Raw genomic sequence first — 26,063 nt, forward strand, 5'->3', positions numbered from 1 at the left:
GGCAGGATTGGAACTTCCATTCACTCAGGTGTCACTTCCTGAGCCAGGCTGCGCTGGGAATTCATTTGGCCACCTGGCCACCTGAAGATAATAAAGCTCCAGGACTGGAAGAGCCCACTGTCCTTGCCTTCTTCTCTGCCCCTCGCCCTCCTGTCACCCAGCAAACACATGCTTGTTAGACCAGCCCAGGTCTGGCCGCCGTCCCCAGAGTGCCTCCCCTGAGGAAGACTCCGTAGGAACCGCGCACCACTCGGGCTTGCCAGTTGCCAGATTGCAAAGGTTGATTTACAGCCAGAATCTGGCACCTAGAAAAGGGGATCCTGTGTCTTTAAACAGCTGCGTGCCAGTGTGTGTAAATGTGCTTGCTAATCCAGTGACTAATTCAGTATATTATAAAGCAGCAATGAGCCGGCTGCCAAGGCAGGGCTGTATCCCAACTGGAGTGGTGTGTGAGGCTCAGAGAATTATTTCTTGAATTCTGCTGCACCGCCCCTCGCTGAAATTTCATCTGGTCTGTTCCCTGACCCGGAGTCCGCACCGGCCCTCCGGTCCCTGCCTGCTCCGTGGCCACTCCTTCCCTCCCGGCCCTCCCGCCCTCCCCGGGTCTATTTACTCACGGAGGTGGAGCCCTGCCCGGCTGAGTCAGGCCCGGGAGCCCAGCAGAGCTGCTCCGGGGCATTCCAGGGGGCAAAACTCATGATCCCTCTTGGAAAAGAATTTCCCCAAAAGATCCCTTGTCGTCACAGTGTTGTGACTGCACCGTCCTCAGTCCCGCCGGGCCAGCCTGCCCCCACCCCACTTGGGTTTTGTCACCTGAGGTGCTGTCCTGTCTGCTTCTCCTCTGTCTCCCCCCAGAGGTTGGGAGAGAAACCTCCAGCCAGGGGAGAGCCGTACACATACAAATACCAAAATGAAAATATCACCCTCAGCGAGTGCTTGGCAGTCTCTTTGGGGAGACTCTTCAGGCCAGGGGATTTGAGGGATTTTGTTTGTGTCTTGGAGCCCGTGGCCTTTCCTCTCCATCCTCACGTAAGTGGTCCCAGGAGGTGCAGACGCCAGGTGTCTGCCCCTGGAAATGGACCTTGCCCAGCCTCTGCCACGGCCTCCCAGTGAGCGTGGCCCGACTGCCATCGCACAGGATTTCCATGTGACAGAGGCAGGTGTGGGAGGTCTCATCCCCTCCCCACCGTCCCTTCCCAGTAATGCCAGCCGTTGGCCACGGGCATCGTCCTTGACACCTCGACCGCCTGCCCTCTCTCACACCCAGTGCTCAGGACATCATGGGCTCCTTCCTGCCCTCCCCCCAGTGCTCTGGAGCCCCCTCACTCAGCCGCCTTGCAAAACCGTTTGCTTTACTCATAAGCACAGCTCTCGTCACGCTGTGGGCGCATCGCCATTGTGCACCCAGTGGGGCGTGTCCCCCCCCCCAGCAGGGGAACTGTGTGAAGGGTCCCTGGCTCTCAGTGACCAAGGTGTTGCCATGGCTGGGCTCCTAGCAGGTGGGCCAGCAGCTCTCTCCCTTTCTCATGTTTAAATTTATTGTCTTTTAAAAATTGAGATATAATTCGCATAGCATTCACTGTTTTAAAGTATACAGTTCAGGGCATTTTAGCATATTCGTAGAGTCGTGTAGCCATCACCAATATCTAATTCCAGAACATTTTTATCACCCCAAAAAGAAGCCCTGTGCCCATTAGCATTTGGTAGTTCTTTTTGAACAAAGGGATGCTGTCTAGCCTGGGCATGACAGGGGCTCAGAGCACACACCTGGGCAAGTGCTGCACCCTCCCAGCCTTCGAAGGTCCCTCCTCCCTCACCACTGAAGCTCAGGCTTTCTTCTGACGGCTCACTTTGCTAGGCTGCACTGTGCGGTGAGCTGGTGTCGTCTGGGCAGGATAATAGTGCTTTCACCAGCTGCATGCAGACAGTGCAGTCCGGGGCGCTTGGGGCTGTGGTGGCTGCATTTCCTAATGGCTTCCTGATGAGGCAGAGCCATTTGTTAGCAGCGGATGACGGCTGTGCATCCTGGTCTCTCCCATCCCTACCCACCCAGGCAGATGGAGAGTGGCTTCGGCTCCTCCCCCTTTTCATTGATCACTTTTTCTTTGCTCTCCACCCATTGGTCTGTCTTGCCCATTGATCTGGAGATTGGGTCTGCCTGGCGACTTATCAGCCTCTTGGGTTTGCTACTGGGAGAGGCGTCCGATGCTGTCTGCTCTGGACCTGCGTGGGCAAGACTGGGGTAGCAGCAGGCTCGCCAGAATGCTGAAGTCTGGGTGTCTGGGGCCATTAGGAGAGGCCCATCGAGAAGGAGAGGAAAAAAATATGGAAGATAAAAGAGATCACAGCTAGGTGTATCTTTCCTGGCCCTTAGGCCTCTGTGTTCTGAATGCATTTGCATTTAGAACTGGAGCTGCTTGTGTTGTTTCAGGCCATGGCCTTTTTGGGGTTAGACCGATAGTTTCATTAATTAGATGCATCAGGTTCAACTCATAGGCCAATGCCCCTGATGTTATGTTTGGGCTTTGTCAGTCAACCCTATCACTGTGTTTTGGTAACTCTATTTGAAATACCAGTGGGACTGGAATGGCAGTGTTATGAACCTTCAAATGACGTGATGGCAATCAATTCTTTTTTCAGTGCTTCTTAGATAAAGTTCCCTAGATCACTGAAATTAACTACTGTCTTCACTCTTTCCGGATTGAGAGGAATAGTACCCTCCAATGTCAGGGCTGTCACGCGTGTGGTCATGTGATTGAAGCTGAGTATTGGAGATTGCTTGCTTTATGATCCCTGGTATGCAACAGGAATCTCTGCTCCCAGGAAACTCTTCTGTGGTAGAGTTTGACCACTGGTATTCAAAACTTATCACCTGGAGTGGAAGCAGGTGGCATCATGGGTCCATAGCATCCCATCATGCTTATTAGATCTCTGGATGGGTTGTTCCTCTGTGGTTCTTAAGAACTTGGGGAAGAACGGTGTTTATCCAGAATGGTGACCCAGGGCCTGATGGTGGTAAAGATATGAGGGGGACCTTCCCCTTCCTAATCCACTGCTGCACGTAAACAGCAATGGTGTAGAGGGAAAAAGATGACCAGACAGGGAGTGAAGAGGTCTAGAAGTAGTGACCACATGGCTTAAGTGAGTTGATGTCACCTCCCTGAGCTTCGTTTTCCCCATTGGTAAAAGAAAAGTTTTGAACTTGAGGACATAAAAAGTCCCTTCTAATTCTGTGTTCCAGAGATCAGGTAGGACCCCCTGATTAGTGACAGAGCTTGACTTCTCTTCCTCTCCACTTTTCATTTATTTTATAACCACGTCTGGTTGTCAGGAAGGAGAATGCTCCTCCAAGGAGTTGTTAATGTTTTATAGCAAATTCTGTAAATTCCTCTTTTCTACTTTTTGGCACTGGATAAGGCTCTATGCATCCTATAGCCATAGTGGGGGCAGGACAGAGGCGCAGGGAAAGTGTGACCACACCAGGAGAATGCACGAGGTGCTTAGGTAGGTCTGCACAAACCTTGGGATAGTCTCAGGTGTTACGATAGGCTTAGCAATGAACCTAATGGTTTAGGGGGAGTAGGTAACCAGGCTGCCTTTGAAGCTTATCTCTTGGGGTCCTAAACACCTCCTTTGCAGCTCAGAAAACTGGAGCTGGGACTTCAAAATTATTAAAACCACAGGATTTTTCACTCCTCATTAGGGACGTACATTTGGATTTACTGAACTGAGTGGGGCCTTCATTCCATGAGATGTTCAATGTTGGGCCAGTGCCGTCGGTTTTTGGTGCATTAGCTGGTGTGCAGGCATTTTCTGAAGACTGTAGGTATAGGGAAGGGCTGTGTCATGCGCTTGCCAGACATGCTATGGGTGGGGCTTTTCGTGTCTTCTCTGATGTCAGCCTTGCTCCAGGGTAAGAATGTGTGTCTCTCTGCCTTATCCCCACTCCTACCATGTGGTTCCCATGTGGCTCTTTTGAATTACACTGGGATGATTCAGCAGGGCCCTTGCGGAAGAAGGGAATGTTTAGCTGTGGGGAGCGGGGCTTGGGGGAGAGGGCAAGGAGGCAGTGTTTGAATGAAGTCCTGGGCCAGGTCAGTGGCCCGTGCACTCACTTAGGTCTTCACAGTTTGCTGCATATTAGGTGTTCAAAGCTTCATCTGGGTTTCAGTCTCCACCATCTGCATAGAATGAAAGAGGTACTGGAATGTTTGCCTCTTGCAGCCCTGTGCGTTTTATCTCAGTTATTCTGGTAGTTCAAGTTTATTAGCGCACCCTCCAGATGCTCTGAACCCTGAGCATCTTGATTCGTGCACTTGTGAGGCCGATGCAGAGAGCGAGGGGCTGGGAAGGGACACTGCATCCACTTTAACCATTCCTTGGCTCCACGGGCACCGGCAGTGACCAGCACTTGCCTGCTCTGTGCTTATGCCTTTATATTATAAAACATTTAAGTGTTTGATACTAGCTCCCTCCCAGCATGGTGACCTGGGATATTCTCAGTGAAACATCTTAAGCTATTTAAATGAAAAGGAAGAAAAATGATCTCATTTAGGTCTTTATATCTACTTAAATGTTGGTTTTCCAGGAACAGGAGGGAAGTCAGAAGCTGCTCTGCAGGGGATCTCCTTAGTAAGCCCTGAATTTCTTGTCTTTGGGAGGTTCCAGCTTTGCACTTAGGATTCTTAAGGCTGTAAGGTTGGACAGGATCCAAGGGGTGCAGTTGCTGACTGTTGGCTTCCTGCTGCTGCTGAGGGCTGTGGGTGGAAAGGCGCAGTGAAGGCAGGCAGCGGACGCAGGGGGCCCGCCTCCCGGGCCTAGGTGCTGCTCCTTTTCAGTTTGGTGTCTGTCGCAGGCTGATCTGACCACTGGTGGCCCTTTTTAGTAAGGCTGTAGGAGGATTAGGAATGTAACTAACACAGTTGGGAAAGATTAAAATTGATTATCACTCCAAAGCCATGTGAGAGCAAAAGATGAAATTCCAGAAAATAGAGACACTGTCAAAAGGGGCTGAAGTACTGGGGAAGGAGAGCTGGTCACTGAGATAAGATACAGACATATCTGTGAATTTCGTCTCTTTATTAGCCTGGCCTCTTTATTCCCTCCAAAGAAGTGAGGAGAGAACTCTCCCATGGAAAAGCTCTGTTACAGTGTTCCGGAACATGTGCAGTTAACAGACCTGGTAAGACTGCTGTTTCAGAAACCATACAGCTGCCCTCCATCGATTGGTTAGTGTTTCCTTGTCATCTCCACCCTCCTCTGACCTCTATGGAGAGAGGCCCTCCTTGCTCTGGGCTGGGTGAAGCCGCAGCTACTTTTCTCATCTACTCCTCGGCAGCGGCGGTATTTTAGCAGTAGGCAAGCAAATTTCTTCACTTGGCTAAAGAGATTCTTTAGGCTAAGAAGGAACTATGTGAGCAAAAAGGAAGCCCATTCCTAAGCAGGCAGCATTCTTGGTGACCTCATCTTCCTCCCAGCTTGGGTCCAGTTGGAGCTGTGCATGCAGGGCAGACTTCCAGTTCCTCCTGTCTGGGACTAACAGTGGCAGATATAAATAGACCAAGACTTTGTCTGTAGCCATTGTTCTCTAGCTGCCCATTGTTTCTGGAAGCAGAGCATTGCTGTGGCTGCAGGCTCTCCCCCTCCCTTTCTCCCTTCTCTGTGTGTCTTTCCCTCACTGTGCAGAGGTCTGAATTCCAGCCCAGCCATTTCTGTCGGCTGCTCTTGCCCCGTCTGGTGCTTAGGGATAAACTCAAGGGGAGGAACGGGCTCCACAATGGGTAGATGAACTGAATATTGTAACCTCCTATTTTGATTCCAGTAATGCTTTTGTCTGAGTCTTTCTGTGATATATTTGTGGTCAAGGCAAAGATATGTGGATCTAATGATAGTAAAGTCAGGGGGATTTGTAACTGGTTGAACAACTATACCCAAAGGGTCTTGATTAATGTGTCAGTGTCAGAGTAATGCATGGTCTCTGGCATTATGTTATGGGGATCAGTACGTGGGCCTTGCCTTTTCAACATTGTATCAGGGGCTTAGAATAGAGAAAGATGCAGAAAGCACACTTAGTAGGTTGCAGATGGTGCAAAGCTGCGAGGGACGGCTAAGAGGATGAGGACAGATTCATGGTACAGAAAAGATCCCTGGACATAGAAACATGGGTCAGAACAAACAAGGTGAAGTTTAATCTGGCCAAATGTAGAGCCCTACAATGAGGTTAATAAAATTCAGTGAGTAGATGCAGAACTGGCGCGATACCAGTTTATAAGGAGCAGGCTTGGCAGCGTACTTGGAGAGGCTTTTGTAAGGAGGCTATTAGAAAAATCCCTGTTGCCTTAGTCTGCACCAACTGAAGTTTATGGAGTAAAACGATCATCTCATTGTACTCATTGAACTCCTGAACATGCAGTTGGCCTGGGAATGCGCGGGTGCTCTTTAGGAACACAGGCGTGGCGCAGTGCTTCTGGGTTGGGGGCCGCCACAGACCACGCCAGGGAGGAATAAAGCAATTGAAAAGCTGTCAGATGAAGAAAGATTAGCTTGTACTTTGTGGCTTCAGCCTGCAGAATGAGAGCCGATGGATAGAACTCGTAAGAAGGCAGATTTTAATTTTATGTCTGTAATCATTTTTTGAAATAATTATTATGGTTTATAAGTGAAATTGAATGGCTGAAAATAAAGGTAGCCACTGAATGTCTTAAGTGAGCAGACTTCTGGGAAGTGTGGTGGGCTGTTTCCCACTGATTATCACTCGATGCCAAATACTGCTTTGTGGATCTGGAAAGCTCGGTCCGGGTGTGCTTGTCTAGGGCGTGTTGCTCCGCGCCTGTGGCTGGCATCCTGAGAGCGTGTGTCTCCTGCTCGGGAAGATGGACTTACGCGTTCGTACTTTTCATCGTGGCTTCCCTGGGTTAGAGGAAGACAGTGGCACTATGTGAATGTGTGTGAGTAGGCTTTTTCCTTGTCTGTCCAGATTTATTTATTAAAAGCAGATACATCTGCATAAGAAAGCGGTAGAATGCGGGAAGAATGTCCACTTTGTTTTTCTTTCTGCAGCACCAAGACATGTGGGGTTTCAGCTTCCTCCAAGGGGTTTTTGAAGACTGGCTTTTATCTCAAACAAGGCTTTTTCCCATTGGAAAACAGTCCTTTTTTGGTTTAAAAATATATTTATGTAATGTGTAAATAAGAAAGTTGAGAGAGAATTTCCTTTCAAAACTGATGAAAAAATGTTGCTTTCTGAGCCTCATTAACTGGGAGAAAGTCATTGTGTCTTCCCAGCCCAGTGGCACTCGGCATTCGGTCCCTATATTCTGGTTTAAAATTGTGCAGTCTTCCTTCTGCTTCCTCCTTTCTTGCCCTCTTTCCTCCCTTCGCTGCCTGCCCTTCCGTCTCTCTGCTACCCCAGTGGCCACTGCCCGCCCCAGTCCCAGTCTGTCTTCCTTCTGCCTTCCGTGCTCGCTCTCAGCCCTGGAAGAGGCCTGTCTCTGTGTTTGTTTCCTGCGTGGGAGGGACAGGCAGGCCTTGAGAAAACAGTTCAAAAGTGCAGAAAAACTTTACCTCTTCCAGCCTAAATAAACGGGCTCCACTCCATTTGTTTGCCCAGATTTCTCCTTTGCCCATGGAGAAAAGTCCTCATCCTTCACCCAGCCCAGCCCAGGCTTTTGGTGATTCTCAGGACCCCTCCCCTGCCCCGTCAGCCCCAGAGCAAGTGCCAAGTGGGCCTGGAGTGGAGGGTCTGACCTCAGCTCTGGTCGGATGTGCGGCGGAGCCTGCAAGTTGTGTGTGTTGCAGCTGCTGTCTGCAGTCTGGGGGACAGGGCCTCTTCCTTGCTCCAGAGCGCTTTTCCCATGATGAAGAGAATGGAGAAAATGAAAAGAAATGTTCTTGTGCCCCGTCATTTCTGCTGTCGCTGCTTTGAACTCTGTGCATAGGTACAGGGAGAAAACACCTGGCTTCAGTGCCTCAAGATCTGGGATGGAGCCCTGGGTGTATCAGTTGACCGGCTTGACAATCTTGGTTAAATCGCTTGTGAAACTTGTGAGCCTCAATTTCCCTCACCTATATGGTGGAGACAATACTAAACTTCGTTGTTTTGAGAATCATACTAGGATATTCAAGAAAACGTGTTCAAAAGTGTAAAATCCTATTTGGATAACAGTAATGATAATTATGGGTGGGAACTGAGTGAAAGTAAAATGAATTGGTTAGCTCAGTTCACCAGCACCCCCAGGATCTCAGAGGATGAGCCCTCAAGGGCTGACACATAAAGCAGAAGGATGGAAGCTGGGCAATAGCAAGGTGGGGCCGTCAGATACGCTCTATTTTCTTCCTGTGTGGCGTTATCAGTGTCACATAGGTGCCAAAAGCCTCGTGAGCCTGTCACAAGTGCGTTAGTTGAGGGCAGGGCAGGAGTCTCCCCACTCACAGGTGTCAGGCGAGGATGCCGTGCGGCTCTGCCGAGCCGGGAGCTGCCGGGGCCCAGTGCATGCCCCCTCCTCAGTAGTGTGGGCACCACGCCTCTGTTTCACCACGAAGAAATCAGACTGTTCTCGGACATTTAGGGCTTGTGAAATGGATGGTGGCCGTCAAGTGTAATCATCCATGTGGGAAAAAGATTTGAAACATGTGAAATGCCATGTAAATGGCATAAAATGATCACTTAAGAACTTTTAATTTTCTTCCAAGTGCTCTATTGAGATGGTCCTTGTATGCAGGAATCTTCATAGTTGAAACATTCTTTTAAATTGTGAGAGTGTCATTAATTTAAAGTCCCATGCACGACTAAGGCAGAAGGCAGCTTGAGTTTTGGCAAATTCCAAACATACAGAAAAGAGTTTTGAGCACAACCACACTTTTGTTTTGTGCTGTGTAGATTGTGAGATGGCACTCTTAGGAAGTTTTGAAACCAAAAGGCATCTTATTAGGTCCACGGTATTCGGGTAGCTGTGAAGTGCTGTCATGGCAAACATATTTTAGATGATTATTGCTACAAAAAGGATTTCTCCCTTAGCATATTGGAGGATGCAGAATAGGCAAGAAATTAGTCTGTTTGTTAAAAAAAAAAAAAAAAAACAAAAGAGCCAGTTTCAGGCGATCTCAGTTTCCATTTATTTGTATCTCAGAATCTGATTTTTGTTTTTATTTTTCTCAGTTGCTTTGTTGTACCTGGGGAAATTTCTAGATTCCTTCTGTCTATCTCTCTAAGCATTGGGAAATAAAATCTTATATATTCTTTTAGATTTTATATTTTATAAGATGCTTTTCAGTTCAATCAAGTCAGCAGTACTTTACTGAGCACCTACTGTGTGTTAGGCTCTGGCGTTTCCACGCACGTTGCACTCAGCCTTCGCTGTGGGGCAGGTGGAGCGGGCTGTGCAGTGGAGGCGAGCGCCGGCTCAGAGTCCTTGAGGCCCGGTCCCTGCGCCTTCTTGGGGCTGCTAGAGAAAACACGTATTTAGAAGTCTTTCCAGCAGGGCATAGTCATTCAAATATTTCCTCTTTTAGGCCGTTTGCCCAAAAGTTTAGGGTGGGAGATTTGAACTATTCTAAGGAAAGAGCGAGAAAAGTTAGCTACAGGACCCAGGGGGCAGTTCTGCTTTCTGGCTCGGATCCTGGAACGGAAGAGCTCGCTGGGTTTCCCTGAACACCTGGAATTGATTTGGGTTCTTCTCTGACTCCGAAACATTTGCCGAGGTGGAGGATGGTGGAGGGGGTAGGAAAGAAATAAATCCAGCGATTAAAAATAGCTTTTGCGTGTCAGGTGCCTGAACGAATTTGGGAACATGCCTGCAATCCCTTTTGTCTGGCAGGTCTGAACTCCGGCGCTGCCGAATTACAACTGCTTTCATTTGTTTTTCCTGCTTCCCCACCATGTAATGGTCAAGGGCTCATTGGAACCATGTGTGAGCCCGGTGAGTCACCAAATCCTTGGGACTTCAGTGGTAATAATGTGTTAAAACTCCTTTTGGGGGGATGGGGCAGGGGGTGGACGGAGGGAAGGAGGGAGAAGTCTGAGGTCACTTCCTACAGATGTTCAGCATACTGGGCCCTCTCTGTAGGCTTCTTTCTCAGGCCCTGTGCAGAACCCGAGGCCAGCCTCCCCGTGCAGCCTGGGGCACACTTTGCCTTGCAGAAGACCCTGTCTTCTGTCCTAGGGCAGCTTCCCTCTGCAGAGAGGTGTCTACCTCAGAGTTGGCACGTTGTACCTGAACAGTGTGCATTCCCTAGTGGCTGTGTGCATTGGCAGCAGAACCAAGACACAGCAGTTTTGGACTGGCTTGCATTTTTGGTCAGTCAGGTCACTGGAAGGTGAATTGGGGATTTTCTGTGCAGCTTCTTTCTCCCTTCTTGGGAGTGGTTTTTATTGGCTGGTGACCTCGGGGAGGTTGGGCATTAAGAGAAAGGTCAGAAACCCAGCTGCATGTTTCCCTAAGTGACATGAGTCTGCTCCAGGTCTCTGTGCTGTCCTATTGTTGGACAGTGATGGACTGTCTAGTTGGGATGGATGGCCCCCAGCAAGGGCACTTGAGGCATTTCTTGCATAACTCTTGCTGGAGCCAAGAGTCCTGCTCGTCCCCCATTGCTTTGTCACATCACTGGCTTTATGAAAACAGAGCTGAGGAGGTACACTTACCTCCCTTCTTTGCATTAGCCTCAGCCAGAAGCTTTGTGGATTATACTAGGTCCCTCAGCTGGAAGTCCTGCCTGCCTGGCTTCTAGCACCTGTGGCAGGAATCAGGAGAGAGGGAAAAAGAAGACACAAGTCCCTTCCACTCTACTTCCAGCCCACCCTTGCCTGAATGAGAGAGGGCAATGGACTGTTCCTGAGATGCCCTTTCGCCGCTTCTGAGACCATTAGCATCTTTACTGGGTGAGTCCTCTTAGAGGCCAATGCCAACTTTCCAGGGAAGATCAGCTTCAGAGTCAGAGCGATCAGTGGCTGTGGCCACAGCCATTCTTTCTATTTGTGTTGGTCTGAGGGATAAAGGCACCTTATCTCCTATACTGGGACTGCTTCCAGGGAGTTTGGCAATGGTCTTGCCTTTCAAACTTCCCTTTTGGTGCTTACTGGATTCCCTAGCCTGTGTTTGCATGCTTCTAGGTATATTGCAAGTCCCTGAGGATGTTAACCGTTAGGAAGAATTGTCCTGCAGTCCTCTGCTTATAGGAGGTGGAGGTCAACGGGACTGGCTTATCATCCTGACTCAAAATCAGCTTTCTGATCCAGCTTTTCCACTTTGCAGATCATGGCAGTGTTGCTCTCAAAGAAGTTCTGTGGTTCAAGTGGGCCAGTAAATGAAATATAGCCCTAGATTTAAGCAGCAGGGAAAATAATTTGAAGCCCTGTTCTTTTCTTGGAGTTTCTCTGCCTTTTGTAAATTTTCATACTCTGATCCTCCTTTATCTAAAAAATATCCTTGTGACAGTAAAATATTTGCGGGTGAAATATTGTCTGAGGTTAGCTTTACAATTCCTTGGCCATGTGTGTGGAAGATGAAATAAAAATGGGTAATGTTGATAGATTTTGAATAGCGGTTCATTGTACTATTCTCTCTACTTTTGTGTGTGTTTGAAAATTGCCAAATGAAAAATTTAAAACCCTATGAGAGATATAGACACCACCTATTAACAGGCCGCTTTTAGAAATAAATTAAGTGAGTCACCTAGTGAGATTACACTGATGCCACAGCCAGACCCCACGAATTTCGAGCAACAAGTCAGCAGTGCATGCCCCTCTAGCTCTTTCCTCGTCTTCAGAAACAGTCCTATCTTTCCATTTAGACAGTGGTTCTTTTTCCTTCCCATATGTATCAGAAGGTTTCTTCTTGGTTTCCTTTTACTTTAAGAAACATATTTCAGTAAGCCTTTATGTAACTAATTAACGGTATATTATATCACAGTTGCCCATTAGGGTGACTCAGGGGTCCGCACAGACAGGGAAGGAAGCCGGGTTGTCATTTAATTTGTTTGCTTCACGTGGCAGGAAGAAAGCCTCACTACCTTGAGTTCCAGGAAAGGAAAAGATTACAGTGGATTCTGTAAATGTTTGTTAATTATGTCCTTATGGTTCTAGCCATATGAAACTCTGGGTTTCGTGGAATAGTTTTGTAGAAGTTTTTAATTATTTCCTGAAATTTATCTAATTTTTAAAGTAATAAACAAAAAAATCCCATTTTCTCTCTCTCAGCTCTGAAAATTTTAATTTTCTTGGATCTCTGATCCATTCCTATTTGCGGTGGAATAGAGTAGAAAGACCCTGGATTGTAAGAGTTGGAAGACTGGCTTCCAGCCCTGGCTGGTTCTTCCTGGCCTTATAACTTTAGGTCAAGCTCTTGATATCCTGGAGTCTTGGTTTCCTCATCTATGAAATGGGGACCCTGTAACACCTTTCTAGGCCTCTCAGAGGTTTCATTTTGTGAGGCTATTGTGGAATAGTGTGTGTGGCGGGTCTTGGCAAACTGTACAGCAGCTTTCAGATGTCAGGCAAGTTATTCATTCGTGGTGTTTCTTCCATGCTGCTATTCATTGTGACAACACCCAACACACGTGGCTCGTATCATTGTCATCCGCTAGAGTTTGGCCGAGTCCGGTGGTCACACAAAACGGGGACGTGAACCCTGGATTTCTTGTTCCTGGCTGCGTCTCTCACTCCTAATCCCAGGATCCCAGACGCTCCAGTCTTCCCTCGCTCATCTGTTGGGAACGGTGAGAGCATAGACTTGTGAGGTCAGTGGGCGAGATGTCTTGAACCTCCTGCTGACAAAAGCCACCTCAAGTTTAGGTTCTGTGTAACGTTGTTGGTGTGAGCCATTCGGTTTCAAAGAACTGAGAAGAGTAGTATGAAAAGACACGTGAAATACCCTTGAATGGTTCTTGGAAACTGAACAGCCCTTAACTTTAAATTGCATATAAGTGAGTGGAAACCCTTGTCTTGTATTTCACTTGAAACATCTGTGAGGTGACTCAGGGTTAGGCCACAATGAAAAATGAGCAGATGTTTCTCTGCATTCAAAATGCCACTGTCTTATAATGCCCCCCGATTCAGGGAAAGCCACCGGCCCACTTCTGTCTCAATACCGTGCAATCTTGGGACAGTTATCTGTTAGCTTCTGCACAGCTTTCCTCCCAGAAACCCAGGGTCATTCTTAAAAATGTGGGCTGAGATTTAGGGTCCTAAGGAATAAACAGTGGGCAAGAAACCTAATATAATTGTGGTATCTTTATGTCTTCAACTTCCAGTGCATTGTGTTTAGAGCCTCCACTGGATTGGCAATAGCATTTCTCTAGGTCATGTTCTCAGCATTTGGAGACAAACATGTTATTTGAATTTAAGATATTGTAATTATTAACTCAAAAGGAATCTCAGTATTTTTCCATAAAATACAATTAGTTAATGTCTATGGAGGTATTGATTAATTTGCAGATGCTAATCCTAAAATTAGAAATATTTGGTACCTAACGTAAAAGTGTTATAATAGGTAATGAGGTAAAATATTTTAAGAATAACAGAGATGTCCCCTTAGGCTAATCCACATCAGATTCTCCACTGGTGTAAGGATTTCATTGCTGTTATTGATCAATGTAATTAACAGAACTGCTACAATAATAAGCAACACAGGGGGATTTTTGCATTAGTGTTTTATATGACGAGTTTAATATTTTCTGTTGATAACCACTTTTGAACATGATTATTTATCGTCCCATTTAAGTCCCACACCACTGGAAAAGACAGTCCTTGCCAACTGTTTACTTACTTACAGAGGGGGTTTGATTTTTTTTTTTAAACAAAATTCCACACTTTATAAACATGGGCATAAAGCTCTGACTTTCCCATCCGAGTCCTTTGGGTCCAAGGACAACGAGATTACTTCTCTGGAGCTCATCATGCCCCAGTGCAGGGGTCCCCAGTGTGTGGGGATGGTTTCCACCAGCTGGGCTGTGACCTCTTTTTCAGGAGATCCAGCACTTGAACCCCACAGCCAGCGGGCAGAGCTGGGCACTGCCAACGGGGCCCCTGTGCAGCTCCAGCCCAGGTCGTGTGACTGGGCTTTTGGAGATGGCATTGAGGTGAACAGGCAAAAGTAATTCCCGCTGCTTGCCTGGAGGAGAACGAGTGCAGACCTGGAAATGCGGTCCCCTGACAGGAAGCAGGAACTTGCGGAGAGCTGTCAGCTCAGCAGTCCCGTCCAGACCACTCTGCCAGGGCACGTGGAGTTGTGGGAAGCAGACTCCGGGAATTCTTTCTCAGGCTTTCTGCCGTCGTCCGTGGCCCTCCCCTCACGCCGGCGTCCCGCTGCCCCGGCTTTCGTGCTGAGGAAGCCCCGGGCCTCAGAGTCAGCTCATCCTGCAGCTCTCCTTGGAGCAGCACGGTGGCCTGGCCTGGCTTTTCCACATAGGTTGTCCTGGCCAATTTCTGCCATCGGTGAAGTCCTTTTCATCGAATCATAAATCTAATGGAGGGAACAAACACACGAAACAAAACCTACACAGTTCAAGTTCATGAATTTGTGTTGGGTGAGGGCGAAGGGAGGAGGGTTGGTCCAAATTTGGAAAAATTTAATTCACTCAACGTTTGTTGACCAACGTGTGTGTTTAGCTGTGAGCTAGGAGCTGGGTTGGGGGGGGCTACAGTTATCCCTTCTCTCAACAGCAACACTCTCTGGTTAGCTGGAAGTCCCTTTCTCTAGAGTAAAACTGACTTCTACTCTAAGGGAACAACACATTTCTGGAGCTGCCGGGGGAGCAGCCATGTGTGTCTTCGTGACTCACTTGATGATTACTCCATTGTTTGAAGGCTGGATGTTAAGTAGTCAACATTCTATCCCCTCCCCCAATTTCCCCCCCCAGCAATCTGGGATTTTCCATCATTTTGTCAACCTTCCTGGAGACATGTTGATTTTTCCACTAGACTTTTTTGGGCATGTCCCAGGGCAACTCAAACTCACCACTCCCTGGAGCTCAGGATCCCCCATCGCCGGCAGGGCCTGGGAGAGCAGTTAGGGAGCCTCCGGTGCTGCCAGGCAGAGCCTGGGCTCCAGCAGTTTCCTGACAGCGTCACCAACGGTAAACAGGAGGGAAAGTGCTGCCTGTCCTGCTTTTGCGCAGTGTAATTTCCATTCATTTTGACATTCAGAGGGAAGATATTTGCTTCTTTTTTCCCGAAGGTTACCAATTGTCATCTTTTCCCTTATATGTTTCCATTTTAGTCAACTGGTAACACACTCTGTATGTCCAGGGAATTTTTTTTTAAGTAGCCAAGGTTTGGAATTGGCCAGGTGAAGAACTGTAGTAGGCTTGCCTGGAACTTGCCCACTGACAGACAAGTCAGTTTCATAGGCTACACTGAAGATTCAGGTTTCTTAGAAATCGCCTCAGTAAAGTGTGTTACAGCCAAATGGCCACAGGAAAACGAGTGGGGATTCTCCGCCCATTTTTTTGCTTACTAGCTGTTCGTGAAATTGTGCCTGAGGTGAACGCAGATGTTTAACTTCAGGCGTATTTATGTCCTGACTGTGAGAATGGTCTGCGAGTGCAGGAGAGGTGGGCGTGGCGGAGAGAAAGGCGCAGGTGGGTGTGGCAGGTGATGCTGTGTTTGTGACCCTGCGGGCTGTGAGGCCTCGCTCTCCCCCCACCTGTGCAAATCTGTCGTACCTCCTGTGTGCGCTGCACCTTTGTTCGCTCACATTATCCGCACTGCCACCTTCTTAGTCAAAGCCACCATTACCTCTCACCAAGACTGATGCAGTAACTTCCTAGCAAGCCTTCCCGCGTCCATTCGTACTCACCTCCTAAACCATTCCTTACAGAACAGCTAAGGGGATCTTCTTAAAGCAAAGTGTGGTCGTGCCACTTCTCTGTGTAAAACTCTCAACAACTTTCTGTTGTACTCAGGGTGAGGCGACAAGTCCCTTGACGTGCTCCCTGCTCCCCTCTCCAACTTCATTCCAGGCAGCTGTCCTCTTTGATCACTCTGCTCCAGCTGTGTTGATCTGTTTGATACTAAAATATATCACCTCCCACCCCCACCTCTCTCATGACCTTCATTTATGCTATTCCCTTTGTCTAGGACTGTGGTCCTCTAACTTTAGCGGTCATCAGATTGCATGGATTCTGTCTTGAAAAACACAGATTTCTGGGCTTCATCCCAGAGGTTCTGATTCAGTAGGTCTGGAGTGGGGCCGAAAATTTGCATTTTAACAATTTTTAGTTGATGCTGATGTAGCTGGTCTAGGGAACCACACTTTGAGAACCACTGGTCTAGAGTGTTCTTTGCTTCCTAAACTCCCATGCGTCCTTCACATCTCAGGTCAAACACCTTTTTTCTTCTACGGGAGGCCTTTCCGGATTCCTCCAGATTTGCAGGAATTCCCATTACACGTTAACATTGCATACTGTACTTCCTCTGAATCCCTCATTGACATTGTGTTTGAATGTTTACTTGTGTAAATGGAATTTTAGTGACTGAATCCACTGCAAGAATCAGGTATCTAGCTTTCTGAGGGCAGAGTAACCATTGCTGTCTTGTTCAATGCTGTTTCTCTAATTCCTTGCACATAGCAATGCTAAATAATTATCTGTTGAATGAATGAGTACTGTTACTGCCTTTTCACAGGTAATTGAAACTACGTGGTAACACTAATACTCAGTGAGTGTGAGATAAGCAGGGGCTGTGGGTAAACTAGCAGAGGTGTACAGAAAGAGTAAACATGTTCTGTTTGTCAAGGATGCAGGACGTTTTAGGCAAGAGTTAGGACTTTTTTAAAGGTGCCTAGCTCGTTGTGGAAAGCCCCTTAAACTTTACCTGCTCTGGTGATGATGTCAGCACCATTGTTTCTCAGCTTGCCTTCTTCAGCACATCCATGCATTACTGTGTTTATGAGTGGTTGATTACCTATGCAATTTTTGTTATTCATATGCTGTTTTTTCTTACAGATATGGAATGCGCAGATGTCCCGCTATTAACTCCAAGCAGCAAAGAAATGATGTCTCAAGCATTAAAAGCTACTTTCAGTGGTTTTACTAAAGAGCAGCAACGACTGGGAATCCCAAAAGGTATGTTTTTGTAGTTGGAAAAGGAGAGGCTGGAGCCAGACCCTTGGGGAAGGTTCATTTCCTCACCTGCAGTGTGTGAGGCAGACATTAGACTAACCACACTTGAATCAGCCGTGGTGGCCTGTTGCTGACGTCGGTTAGAACAGTCGTAGACACATGTGTCCATGCTTTTCCATCGCCCAGGCTTGTCCCCGCTATCGCGGTTTTAGGACAGTGGTTCCCAAACTTCTCTGTGCATTGGAATCACCTCTGGATCTTTGAAAACTTCCACAGCCCAGGCCATATTCCAGACCAATTAGATCTTAATCACTGGTGGCATCAGTATTTTTGAAGGTCCCCAAGTGATTCCAACCTGCAGATGAGTTTGAGAAACACTGTCTTAGTGTCATTCTGGGCCACCATCGGATGACCTCTGAGCCGCATTTCTTGGAATGTACTGATTGCTCTTTTCCCTTCCACGCACTTTGGCAAAATGTGTTTGTCCTTGGGTGTCCTTATGTGAAAGGGTTTATTCGGGAACATGAGAGGATTAGAGTTGTCAGAAAGGAAAACTGTCTGGAATAAGCCTTCCCCAGAGAACATTTCGTGAACAATTGAGAGCAGAAAGAACACTTTTCTACTGCGTGAGAGTAATCCTGTCGTCAGAACAGGCAGTTCTAACAGCTCATGAGGTCGTAAGCAGAATTGGAGGGGCCCCTTGGAGCAGCGGTGACGTGGGCACTGCAGCCTGCCCCCCTCTGAGTCCTTGCGTGTCATCGGTGGGTGCAGCCACGGTGAACCTCAGGTGCTGTGTGAAGGGCATGTGTTGTCCGTCCTCGGCCTGCTCAGAGCTGGGCTGTGGTGTGTACAGACTTTGCCGAGTGTCTGGGATAACATGGGCCCCTGAAGTTGTTACCAAGTGCCGTTTGAATGACTTACTGTTACTGATTGCTACAATTGTTACTAAACGTACGTGGCTAAGATAAAAATAACTGAGAATGATGGTCTGAAGTGCACTGTGAGAGTTCAGAGCAGAGCGGGCACGTGCCTGTGCAATCTCTAGGAAACACTTTACTTTGTTCTTACTGCCGTTAAAGAAGCCATTTGTCCCTTGTCCAGGGCTTTTAAAAAAGTCCAAAGGGAATAAGTCAGTGAGAGAAGGGATTTGTGGAAATTATTGCCCGCACGGAGGGCAGAGAATACTCATGGAACCTTCTGGTGATGCTGGCGGTCTCCAGCCGGCCAGACAGAGACGGTGGGATGTTCAGCGCGGAGGAGGGTCTGGAAGGTGCCCCCTGATACGTACTTACGGCCGGTGCTGCCTCATTCTGTGACTGGGATGCACCCTCAGCTGAGTCCAGGCCTTCCACGTCCTCTCTGCGGCTCAGGTCGGAGTCACGGGCCTGACCTGTGGATCTTCCTCTGATCTCTTCCCCAGACCCCCAGCAGTGGACAGAAACCCACGTTCGGGACTGGGTGATGTGGGCCGTGAATGAGTTTAGCCTGAAGGGTGTGGACTTCCAGAAGTTCTGTATGAATGGAGCAGCCCTCTGTGCCCTGGGTAAAGACTGCTTTCTCGAGCTGGCCCCAGACTTCGTTGGGGACATCTTATGGGAACATCTAGAGATCCTGCAAAAAGGTAAATATGTGGCAACAAGGAGAGGTGGAGGTTGTGTGGGCTGCTGTGAGGGGAGGTAGGGGCTACGGGAACTCGCCTGGTGGTGGGATGTTGAGGCCTTTGTCTGGGAGTGTGCCATCATGGCCTGCATGGGCCACGCGGTGTGCCTGGTACAGTGCCAGGACGTAGCAGGTGCTCTTGGGTAAGTGTTCACTCCTTTTTCTTCTATATAGTGGAGGTTTGGGTTTTAATCTTCATCAATATTGTACTTTTGAAACTTCCCCTGGTATGTGAAATTCTGATCCTGGTCCTTATCTCAGACCCATGCACTGTTTGAACAGGCAGTGCCCACAGCCAACACCAGAATATGTTGTTTTTCTGGCAGTCATACACACTCCCTCCATCTGTGGCCACGTGATCCTCGGCCACAGCCACAGGAAAGCTTAGAGCTTGTTAATAACACAGGCTTCTCTGCCCACTCAGTGGGCTGGAACTGCAGCCGTGCAGCATACCTTTCCCAGCTGCAGCAGGAACTGGGGTTATCTCGGGACGCTGTGTTGCAACCTTGTAATGACATGGCCTCCCCTACCAGCCTCTTCCAACCTTTTTGGACAAAGTGACTCATGTACCACAGTCCTGGCTGAGTATAGAAACAGCAGCAGGCGGCAAACTTGGGTGTTTTTGCGCTTATTTTTCTGAGTTTCTTCTTAAAATAAATTGCAGTTACCAGCAGTCAGCAGTGCCCTCGAGCTGACTGTAAGCCTAGAAGCCCATTGCCCTCTCTAACCCAGGCCCACCCTGTCCCTGTGGTCACCAGCTCCAACCCTTGGCACAGGCCCTGGGGGAAGGAGGAAAGCTCAGGATTAGCACTTCTAGTCCATATAATACCTTCCTTTGTTTAAGAATCATTTCCACTCTGCAATGTACCAGGAAGACCCAAATTAGATTCCTCTGGGCTCAGAAGTATTATCTTTATTCCTTCTCTTCAACTTCTGTTGCAAAATAATAAACAAACACAGTAACGAGCCAGGTGAATCTTTCTGTGGCTGCTGTCACCGAGGACGGGCGGGCGGCTTGTGCCGGAGCAAAGCACGTGCCCCGTGCAGCTGCGCATGCGTCCGCCCGTGGGTGTTGCCGTCAGCGGCCTGTTTATAGAGGGAGGCAGGGTCCTGACAGAGCTGACTTAACGTTGGCTTCTAAACGTAACAGCAGGTTCCACCAGACTGTGCAACCCAGTCTGTTCTACTGGGAGAGCATGTTGCTGTTTGCCATAAGGGAGCTGCCAGGTGATTTGGGGCGTCTAAGCCGGTCTCTGGTCATAGTTACCATGAATGTCTCTATGATGTCTCCCTGTTTCCAAAGTGCTGTAAAACACATTTTCTATATGGATTATCAAAACAACCCTATGAGATAGGAAGGACAAGTACTGCTAGTGCCCTTGTCCATAAAATGAGGCTCAGGTTAGGTGATTTCCTCAATATAACTCATTTCCTTAAACTTTAACTTTTAAATCTTTTTAACTTTTTAAATTTAACTTTCTGTGCTGTGTTCTTTGTATAGTATTAATAGTATGGACTCATGGAGAGCTTCTGGCCCCTGAGACAGGTGTGGACTACCTTGCTTACAAAAAAGCAATTTAGGAGAATTAGGATATAATTCAATGTGTTAAACAAAAGTCATCTCATCTCGCCCAATGTTCTGTTGAGAGAGGCAGTAAGAATCCTCTCTCTGCAGATCCAGATACTTGGAGAGATGAGCAAGATATGTGTACTGAGGCTACAGCTTTTGTTCTGTAATTAAAACTAATGTCACACAACACCAAAAGAACATAGCTGTTTGGGGTGGGGTGGAAGGCCAGAGGTACAGGGGATGTTTCAATCTGATAAACTGCTAAAGCAAAGTTTAATCATCTTATCTCAACTGGGAACTATTTTTCTGTGCAGGCATAAACTTGTTTTCCCATCAGACTGTGCTCCCAACAAACTATCAAATACCTGAGGAAAAACCCAAACCAACATGCCTGCTTATGTCTTATTCTTACAGTGAAATATAATCAGACTACCCCATGCAAATCAGGCTGTAGCCCTTGATCTCAGGGAAAGTGGGGACCCCAGGTTCTCCCAGTTCAGTGGAGAGCCTTTCTGTCCCCAGTCGCCCTCCACCTCCTAGAGAAGCTGGCATCTGGGCAGTGTCTGGTTGTGGTTTTCTCCCCCTTTACACAAGCCCGGCCACATTTCCCCAAATGGAGTCACCTCACCAGTGTCCTGCTTCTTGTCTGGGCCTGAACTTGAAATCTGAGGGTAGTGGGAAAAATACAAAACAAAAACCAGACATCTGTTAGAGAGAATGGAGGATACAAAATCTGCCTGCCTGAAGATTGTAATACATTTCTAAAAAGTTTTAGAATTGATCAGTTTGAGGATTGGGGGACTGATCTTGGTAACCTCCTGGGACATCTTCCTGCCTTTGACTCTAGTGTGGGCCACACATGTACAGCACAGCATTGAGAGTGAGGGCTCCGTGCTCTCCCAGCCCTGAGAGATTACTCACTGATTCTCTTTCCAAGATATTAAATCCCATTTTGCAGCTACTGAAATAATAAACTTGGCCCTATTTTTGTGATCTCACCCTTAGACAAGGCTCCAGTCAGGGTAGACTCAGACACCAACTCAGCTAATGAACATGCAGATTTCTTAGAAAAGGCGTTGAGATCATTGTGGTCCTTGCATCCAAGATCTTTCTAGTCCAAGCATTACTTACATATTGACCTTGTTTTGTTCCTACCCTGTCTGTTGCAGAGGATGTAAAACCATATCAAGTTAATGGAGTCAACCCTACCTATCCAGAATCCCGTTATACCTCGGATTACTTCATTAGTAAGTTCATCTTCCACTCCTCTTCCCTCACTTTGCTCATTATAATAGAAAGCTTGGAAAGAACGCCTGCCTAGTCTGTCTCAGCCTCCTTCATGGTAATTCTACGGACAATAATACTTTCTTAAATGTAGACTCTTCTTTGTTATTTATTTTGTTATCCTCCACAAAGCAAAAGGTTTCAACCTATGTACATGTTTGAATCACCTACAAGTTCCTACACACTAGGATGTCTCTCTGGCATCTTTAATGTGGAAGTCATGCAGAGAGAATACAACTTGACCCCTAAGCTTTGATATAATTTGACCCTGTGCACTCTGGTGGCCAGCAGAGGGTTGGGTTAGGGATTTGATCTTGGACTTTGTTCTTTCCTTTTCACCGTGGAGATGACAGCATTTCCTCTGAAGTCCCTGTGTAAGAGTGTGCCTTGCAGCTTCAAATTCTATTACAGGAAATAAAGCCTTCCCCTTTTTAGTGGAAGATACTCCTCTCCATAGTGGAGAGGTGGCCAGAGGGAGAAAATGGGCGTGGGGCTGTTACACTGATGTAAGCCCCACGATGTGGGGCTGCCTTACCCGATGGCCCTGCTTTCAGAGGGAGTCCTAATCGAGTTTGTTTGCATTTTATCTTCTTACTGCATTGTAATTTTTATTCCCATAACACGGTGATATTAACTACTCTGTATCAAGAGCTGCTGTGTGCTCCAAACACGGGGTAGGCATTTTACCTGTACATTCATTTCATCCTCATCATAGTGTTCTGAGGAAGACTGCGATCCTCCCCATTTTATAGATGAGGAAATTAAGTCAGAAAAGGGATGTATCTTGTCAAGGGCCATCGCTGTGAAGTCGTAAAGCAAGGTTAGAAACCCAGGCCCTTCTGACTTAAAATATTTCCCTTTTATTCCCTAAGGTAGCCAGTTCATTCCCCGAGTGGGGTCACTGTAGATGGTGAGGAACTGCTTGTTTTGGATGCAAACCTCTGCTCTCTCTGATGGCAAGCATCCTCTGTTCCAGGCTATGGTGTCGAGCACGCCCAGTGTGTTCCCCCATCGGAGTTCTCCGAGCCCAGCTTCATCACGGAGTCTTACCAGACGCTCCATCCCATCAGCTCGGAGGAACTCCTCTCCCTCAAGTACGAGAACGACTACCCCTCGGTCATTCTCCGGGACCCTCTGCAGACAGACACCTTGCAGACCGACTACTTTGCCATTAAACAAGAAGTTGTGACACCGGACAACATGTGCATGGGGAGGGCCAGTCGTGGTAGGTCAGACTTCTTCTCCGAAGGCGCTTGGGGTGACAGGAGTTACCTAACCCTGTGAGTTGTTCAGGTCCCGTTTTTTCCCTCACTTGTTAGACCTATAGATTCTGCAGTTTCTGCCTTCCAGTCTTAGAATGTTTAGATATTAAGAATTTTCCGTCATGGTATTTTAGCCAAATCCATCATGATGACGAAGACCATGGGTCTATGGTGGGATTCAAATCTGACGGGATGAACAGTCAGATGTCTTATTGGGGTAAAATATTTTACCCAAATAATAACTGTAGTTGAATTTGGTTGTAGGTATGCTCTATCTTCTTCGAGAGCATTTTGCTTGAGGAGGACATAATCAAACACGAGTGGCTCGGGTGACCATCCTGGGGCACCTTCAGCTTGGCGTGTGTCCGTGCTCCTCCCAGAGCATTCCTGGGTCAGACCGTACCTCCTGGCCTGGTACCTGGAATGACCTCTGCTGCTCAGCCTGGGATCTTTAGCCCCCTGTGACCTCTTTGGTTTGGGAAGATCCAGGATGGTTAACCAAGGGTTTATTTGGAACCAGTCATCAGCAGTGTGGTCGAAGCATGTATTTAGCTAGGGGACCCAGGGAAAGAGGTGGCCAGAGGTTTCCAAAAGAAGGTGCTCCTGTTAACATGACTACTATAATAATGATAAAATATTTACTGATGGTGAAGTAAGTGTTTCAAAATAGTGCTGGCTGGCATAAGGCGTAAAACAGTTTTAGGATCAGGACGTAGACGCTCAGAGGGACAGCCCACCTAGTAAGGTGCCCAAATTGTTCTGTTTCTGGGAAAAGTGTTGTGTGCTGTAAGGAGGGCTTTCTTCTTCCAGCAAGAGGTAGCTGATTGCTAAAAAGATGACTTTTCTGGTGGCTAAATGGGAAAGAATTACAACCAGTAAGAGGAACAAGAGAAAGCTGGTCCAAGGGGTGGTCAGAGGCCTCTGGTCCTAGAAGTGAGGCTCGGGCTGGCCTGCTCACGAGTGCTGTGCTGGGACTGGCTGTGCGGGATGCTAGGCCCAGAGGTGCCTTTCCTGTGAAGGTATCACCCCTTACCCATCGCGGGCCACGCACACTGTCACCTTCCTCGAGCATTTGGGCTCACACTTCCTCACAGCAGGCCTAGGGATAGCTACAAGCCCTGCACAGGGAAAGTCCCTGCAGAATCAGAACCTGCAGTCCTCCTTCTGACGGCCTCAGGCTGCTTGTGTTTCAGACCAACGGGGCTGGGTGGGACCGGCCGGCTTTCCCCTTTCTAGCTCTTCTTTATTTTGGGTGCGTGTCTATTTAAATACATACACACAAGTGTATGTATGTCTGTGTCTTTTTTTTTTTTTTTCGGGCAGGTCAAAGCATTAGAACAACTTTCTTTCTCGTGGGACTTTTTCATACTTATATGCAATGAGGCTAATCTGTGGGTTTGGGCTCAGCCATGCTGTAACTTGGGGTAGACCTACTGTCACACTGTTCTAAAATTGCGTCTGGCTTTGCGTTTGTGTGATTGTTCCTCCTCCTTCCCTTTCCTTTTCTTGGTTTTGATCCCCACCACCCTTCCAACCCCAAATTAATGACTGTGGACCAAAAGTGACCCTTACAAAGAGGCATGAGGTATTTCTTTCTGGCTCCACTCTCCTTCCCTCCCTCCAAGTTCAGGCCACAAAAACTTGAGGGAAGACCATTTTCTGCATGTTAGAAATGCTACAAACAGGACATATTCCAAGGGCTGATTGAATCTGAGATGGTGTGATTGGCCTAGACCAAAAGTGTTACTGTTAGCTGATTATTACTACTACTAATCATAGTACAGTCTTCATCTCCTGCGCTATAGTGTGCGGCGTGCTTCTGCGTCCCACGTACGTGGACTCTGAGGACCGTCATTGTGCCAGCGGTTCAGTGGGTTGCTGCGGGGCTTTCCCATCTGCCGCATGGAGTGCGCTGAGGTCTGCTCAGTGAGGTCAGAGGCTGCGGAAGGCCCTTGCCGAGGCATTTCTCAGAAAGGCTGGCCAGTGGACATCTTAGAGGACTATCTAAGAGGAGTATCTAATTCAGTTGGATTCAACCCATTTTTAAGGCAAATAGCCATAAATGAAGGTTCCCAGCTCCAGGGTTGTGAAGTACAACTAAAATGAAAGCTGCCTGTTGTAAACCGCAGCTCTCGGCAGGGTTGCATTTGGCTGGGGCTTGGGGATTGCCAGGCTGCGAACGGCCCAGTTTAGTGCCTTTGCTTGTTGGGACTCCTTGGAGATTTAACTCTTGCTTGTAGAAAACCTCGTTTCCCTGCCCTTCAAATATAAAAATGGCTATAGAGATAGAATCATTTCAGAGAGACATAAGCATAAATACTGCCTAAACATCAGCGACTCAGTGGGGTGTTCTTCATGAATATACAAGTCCTCTTTCTTAGGCTTTGGGTGAGTTTGTCTCAAGGAAAAAATGAATGACCATTAAGATCAATAGCTAGTATGAACAAACATCGTTTGCGAGATTCCACAAAAATTTCTGTTCTGCTAAAAAGAGGCTATGGCATTCTGATTGTAGGCTGCTTTCCTGAGTCATTGAATGTGAATTTCTGGAAGGGACAACTTCATCTGTAATAATAATAGAGAGGTACCAGTGTGACTGTGGACTGGGTAGGCAGGGCTGGTAAATCCAAGAAGCTCTTTAATTTGCCTTCCAGAGACTCCTCCTCCTCTGCATGGGTAAGTAGAGGAAGGAATGAAATGAGTTGGATAATGCCAGCTTTCTGTTCAAAGCAGCACTGGGGAAAGGAGGCACAGCAAATCTACAGCAGTGGATTACACAAAAAGTACATGCTCGACTGAATACGTTGTATCTGGAATTTTCTTTTTAATCTTGGGAGTAATATATTTTCCTATATATTTAATTTTGGTTTTGGCACCTGTTCATTTTTGGATTTTATTATTTTAACCAGTCTCCACTGTTATGGAGGGGAAAATATACCAGAAGCTTACTAATATGAGGTTGTATAAGCCAATGTTATTCTGGAATTTGAAATTTATAGATCAGCCACCCCTGTGCAATTGAGAGTTGACTGGCAGATATTTCTACGTGGGTATTCTTCACATCCCTTTGCCTCTTGCTTGGTGCTGAATTAAGGTGGCCATCCAGTCTCTTGTGATTTAATTTAGGTTACCTGAAAAGAATCTGAAAGTAGAATATAGAAAACATTCCTGTGAGCCTTGTTAGCTATTAGATGCATTTTATTTTCCTTCAATACTTTTTCTTTTTTGTTAGC

The 26,063-nt window shown here is 47.4% G+C and overlaps 1 protein-coding gene across 4 annotated transcripts in view; it reads left to right on the top strand.

Annotated features, from left to right (window-relative positions):
• Positions 1-26,063, top strand: part of ETS1 (ETS proto-oncogene 1, transcription factor) — a 95,108-nt gene that overhangs the window by 47,056 nt on the left and 21,989 nt on the right. For 3 of the 4 annotated variants that reach the window (XM_069470689.1, XM_069470688.1, XM_069470690.1), the window contains exons 2-5: positions 16,939-17,058; positions 18,476-18,676; positions 21,454-21,531; positions 22,545-22,793. The exons of the other annotated variant lie outside the window; for it this stretch is intronic. In XM_069470689.1, the coding sequence (XP_069326790.1) occupies positions 16,939-17,058; positions 18,476-18,676; positions 21,454-21,531; positions 22,545-22,793 (648 nt within the window). The remainder of the gene's footprint in view (positions 1-16,938; positions 17,059-18,475; positions 18,677-21,453; positions 21,532-22,544; positions 22,794-26,063) is intronic. 4 annotated transcript variants of the gene reach the window in all.

The sequence above is a fragment of the Eulemur rufifrons genome, chromosome 6 (genome assembly GCF_041146395.1).
Source record: "Eulemur rufifrons isolate Redbay chromosome 6, OSU_ERuf_1, whole genome shotgun sequence".
Classification (NCBI taxonomy): Eukaryota; Metazoa; Chordata; class Mammalia; order Primates; family Lemuridae; genus Eulemur; species Eulemur rufifrons.